Below are 4,456 nucleotides of genomic sequence, written 5' to 3'. Positions count from 1 at the left end.
CTTGATTATCTGGCCTAGTTTCCACACATACTGCTTCCACTGCATAGTGCATGGGCAATATTTTGTGTTCATCTTCCCTTCCAAATGTTTCACTATCAAATATATCAGACACATGAATGAATAGTCCAGTCCAACGTACAGCTAGGGAAAGTAGCTGCTCATTTGTTTGAGTTTTGACTAATCCTCTCTGACAGCTATTATACTGACCGCGCCTTTGCAGATCACCTTGCAATGGCGACAAAGGCCTTATTCTACTGAAATTTTATGTGCAGTTAGAGGGCTTTATTGGTAGTTGAATAAGTCTGCTTGCACAGTTTACAATAAGTGCAAAACTGTTACAAAATTGTAAATAAGGGTGTTAAGTCACTGTCACCAGAGTGTGAGAGGCAGGGTGGATTTAATTATAATTTATTTATATTATGTTATATTCTCAATTATTAAATGTACCTTTGGGATCAATAAAGTATTTTTGAATTAAATTAAATTTTAGCATCATAAAGACAGCCACGAGGCAGAGATAGTAGTAATAATGCCATGTGGAAGGGAATGAAATAACCTCTAATTATCCATCCATCCATCCATCCATCCAATTTCTAACATGCTTATCCAAATAGCCTATGGAATGTTTGTCATTCCAACTTTCATGACCAGTATAAATCATTGTTTTAATATCTGAAAGTAATGTGGCTCAGAAAAGTCCATCACTTAATTTATTTCAATTCAGTTAATCTATAAAGTAGAGATTAGAGAAAGCTATATTTCTTTCTGTGCTGGCAACCTCCCAATTTAAAGAAGAACCTTAATAAACCAAATAATTTCCAGGAAACTTAGGTCTGATATCAAAAAACAGAGTGAGAATGAGGATGGAAATAGCAAAGGAAAAGAAAAGTTGAAAAAATACACAGAAAACACCTGATTTATGTGAAAACAACCACAGAGGAGTAATAATTCTTTTTATCTTTATTCACTGAAATATGTTTTGAGAACAGTCTTTTTACAATAAATCTCACCAAGATGCTTATCATTTAGAGGCTGCTTCTCAGATTCAGGATGAATCATGCCAATTTATGTGGTGCTTCATGTTATTATTAATTGTTTTACTTCTAATTTGAATGTTTTTCTGACTTAGGGTGACTAAGGAATATTTTACTTGCGCCAAATAAGTAAAGGGAAAATTCAGTATAAAAATTAAAGAACTATGGATATTCATTTTTAAATAAAAAATAAGAAAAGAAGTTTGGGTTAGGCTAATGGCTCACTAATTGAAACGTCAAATTTCAGCAATGGATTATATTTATGACTTATTTATTTATTTATGTAATTTTAACTATTACAGAATTGGTCCTTTATAACTGTCAGATCACGGGATTACACATAAAATATTTGCTAAAACAGAGAACAAAGCTGATTTATTGCGGAAGTTGTGTACTGCCTGTTTGGTCAGTCTTGTTGCAACAACTTCCTCTATCGAGGTCTCTGAACTGGACCTTGGAGCTTTAAAATTAAGCCACGCACTGAATATGAATACTAAGGAATGACTATTATGTTTCGCTAATCTGTGCCCTGGAAGGCGGTAATGAAAAGCCTAGACTCTGTTCGCCGCGTTGCATTTCCGTTCGGCCATCATTCGATTACAGAGAGGAGGGAATGAGAGGGGAAGTTGGGTGACGTGTGCGTGTGGAGGGAGGGACCATGGGCCTACATGAATCCGATTGACAGTTTTTTGGTCCAATAGCAAATAAATGTGCGAAGCGTGTTTGGTTTAACCCCACGCCTGTAAGTTACACATATTGAAGATAGCCAATAGCGGTTTAACGGGGGCGGGCTATTCCTCAATAAAAGAAGAACATATCTAGTTAGTACGCAGTTACCGACGGAAATCCAAGCAGGCTTTGTCGACGTGGAACAGTGAGCTATCAGAGAAAATGAGGGAAATTGTGCATCTCCAGGCCGGCCAGTGTGGAAACCAGATTGGTGCAAAGGTAAGGGCAAGTTATATATACTGCGAATAGGTTTAACATTTAAAGAACACCTTTTCTAAGCTGTTAAAGCTTCTGCCTTGTGCTTCCTGCGCCCCTGTAACCACACCCTGGGAATATCACTGTGCCCCTATTCTTTCGAATTGAGCAGTAATTGAATGACTAGGTAAACTAAATTGCTCTGTATCGGGTTTTGTCGATAGCGAGCCCTAGAATCTCCAGGTTTTGTCGATCTATAGTGTCTTATGTTTTTCTTTTTTTTTTTTTTTCTCAAATTTATTTTTCCTGGACCAAGAACGGTTGAAAAATGGCGGCAGGATTATACAGCGCACTTGCTTTTGGAAAAAATGATCAGCTCTTCAAGTCATAATTCATTCTTTATATGTGATCAAAGGAGTGGTCATTAAAAAGGTTAACTATGCGAACTTCGAAATCTTTTTCCGCCTAATCGACGTCCCTAAAGGAAAATTAAAAATGTAGCCAAGGTGAATGTTTAAAATTATTTGGCGGATTCATATTTTTAACCACCGAGGCCTACTTGCAGCGCGCTTTGAATGGCGCCTAGTTTCTGGGCGGACCGTTAGTGACGTAGTGGGGAAGTTTGAAATTCATAACTTGCACAGCCAATAGGGGGAGAACGCGCGCTCAACGGCGGGAAATGGCGGCAATAAACAAAAAATATTTAAAACTCACTCAAACATGTATGTATTTTTAATTTTTCAGTTCTGGGAAGTTATCAGTGACGAGCATGGTATTGACCCAACTGGTACTTATCATGGAGACAGTGACCTGCAGTTGGACAGGATCAATGTCTACTACAATGAAGCCTCTGGTAAGTAGCCTAGTACTGTTTATATGAACCGGTGTTGTACTCGATTCTCATGTGTGTGTGTGTGTGTGTGTGTGTGTGTGTGCTCTTTGTTCTGTCTAGGTGGAAAGTATGTTCCCCGAGCAGTGCTGGTGGATCTGGAGCCTGGAACCATGGACTCTGTGAGATCTGGACCATTCGGGCAGGTCTTCAGGCCTGACAATTTTGTTTTTGGTATGTTGCAGAGAAATTGACTTTGTGTCAATTTAAGTCCTCTGAAGTTAATTTTTAATTTTTTTTTTTTTATCAATTTGCAGGTCAAAGTGGTGCTGGGAACAACTGGGCCAAGGGCCACTACACTGAAGGTGCAGAGCTGGTGGACTCTGTCCTTGATGTGGTCAGGAAAGAGGCTGAAAGCTGTGACTGCCTGCAAGGATTCCAGCTCACGCACTCCCTCGGTGGCGGTACCGGCTCTGGTATGGGTACCCTCTTGATCAGCAAGATTCGTGAAGAGTACCCTGACCGCATCATGAACACCTTCAGTGTAGTTCCATCTCCCAAAGTGTCCGACACTGTTGTTGAGCCCTACAATGCCACATTATCAGTCCATCAGCTTGTGGAGAACACAGATGAGACGTATTGTATTGACAATGAGGCTCTTTATGACATCTGTTTCCGCACACTCAAACTCACAACCCCCTCATATGGTGACCTTAACCATTTGGTTTCTGCCACAATGAGTGGAGTCACAACCTGCTTGAGATTCCCTGGGCAGCTCAACGCTGACCTGCGTAAGCTGGCTGTTAATATGGTGCCATTCCCACGTCTGCACTTCTTCATGCCAGGCTTTGCTCCCCTTACCAGCAGAGGTAGTCAGCAGTACAGATCCCTCACAGTACCTGAGCTGACCCAGCAGATGTTTGATGCCAAGAACATGATGGCTGCCTGTGATCCACGTCACGGCCGCTACCTGACAGTGGCTGCCATCTTCCGTGGCCGCATGTCCATGAAGGAAGTGGATGAGCAGATGCTTAATGTGCAGAATAAGAACAGCAGCTACTTTGTTGAATGGATTCCAAACAATGTCAAGACTGCAGTCTGTGACATTCCTCCTCGTGGGCTCAAGATGGCTGCCACATTCATTGGCAATAGCACAGCCATTCAGGAGCTGTTCAAGCGCATTTCTGAACAGTTCACAGCTATGTTCAGGCGCAAAGCTTTCCTCCACTGGTACACCGGTGAGGGTATGGATGAGATGGAGTTCACTGAAGCAGAGAGCAACATGAATGATCTGGTGTCTGAGTACCAGCAGTACCAGGATGCCACTGCTGAGGAGGAGGGAGAGTTTGAGGAGGAGGTTGATGATGATCTGGCCTAAATTTTCCTGTCAATGTTTTTCTGTTCTGTTGTGACCTGTCTTTTTCAGTGTTCTAAATAAATACATTCACAAAGAAACAAACATGGTTTTATTTTTATCTTATTGTTTCAGTTGCTTTTTTAACTTATTCCTCAGCCTCCTGACTTGCTGCCTGTTTTACTGTATCCTGTTCATCCCACATATTAAAGTCATCAGGCTCCATTTTCTAGTGCTACATGTCTCCTGTAGCATACTGAGTCCACTAGGTGGCAGTATTGAATAGAATCTGGGATGTCTGGAGTAGTATTGGCA

At 41.0% G+C, this 4,456-nt stretch overlaps 1 protein-coding gene across 1 annotated transcript; it reads left to right on the top strand.

Annotated features, from left to right (window-relative positions):
* The first annotated feature begins 1,733 nt into the window (after nucleotides 1–1,733).
* On the top strand, nucleotides 1,734–4,246 carry tubb4b (tubulin beta 4B class IVb). Its single transcript, XM_015396446.1, has 4 exons — nucleotides 1,734–1,982; nucleotides 2,703–2,811; nucleotides 2,911–3,021; nucleotides 3,105–4,246. The coding sequence occupies exons 1-4, from the start codon at nucleotides 1,926–1,928 to the stop codon at nucleotides 4,163–4,165; spliced, it is 1,338 nt and encodes a 445-aa protein (XP_015251932.1). The 5' UTR covers nucleotides 1,734–1,925; the 3' UTR covers nucleotides 4,166–4,246.
* Nucleotides 4,247–4,456: the final 210 nt, after the last annotated feature.

This window comes from Cyprinodon variegatus, unplaced genomic scaffold, assembly GCF_000732505.1.
Source record: "Cyprinodon variegatus isolate N-32 unplaced genomic scaffold, C_variegatus-1.0 Scaffold798, whole genome shotgun sequence".
In the NCBI taxonomy this organism is placed as follows: domain Eukaryota; kingdom Metazoa; phylum Chordata; class Actinopteri; order Cyprinodontiformes; family Cyprinodontidae; genus Cyprinodon; species Cyprinodon variegatus.
The sequence above is the reverse complement of the archived record's forward strand: the minus strand, read 5'-3'. Positions and strand labels throughout refer to the sequence as shown.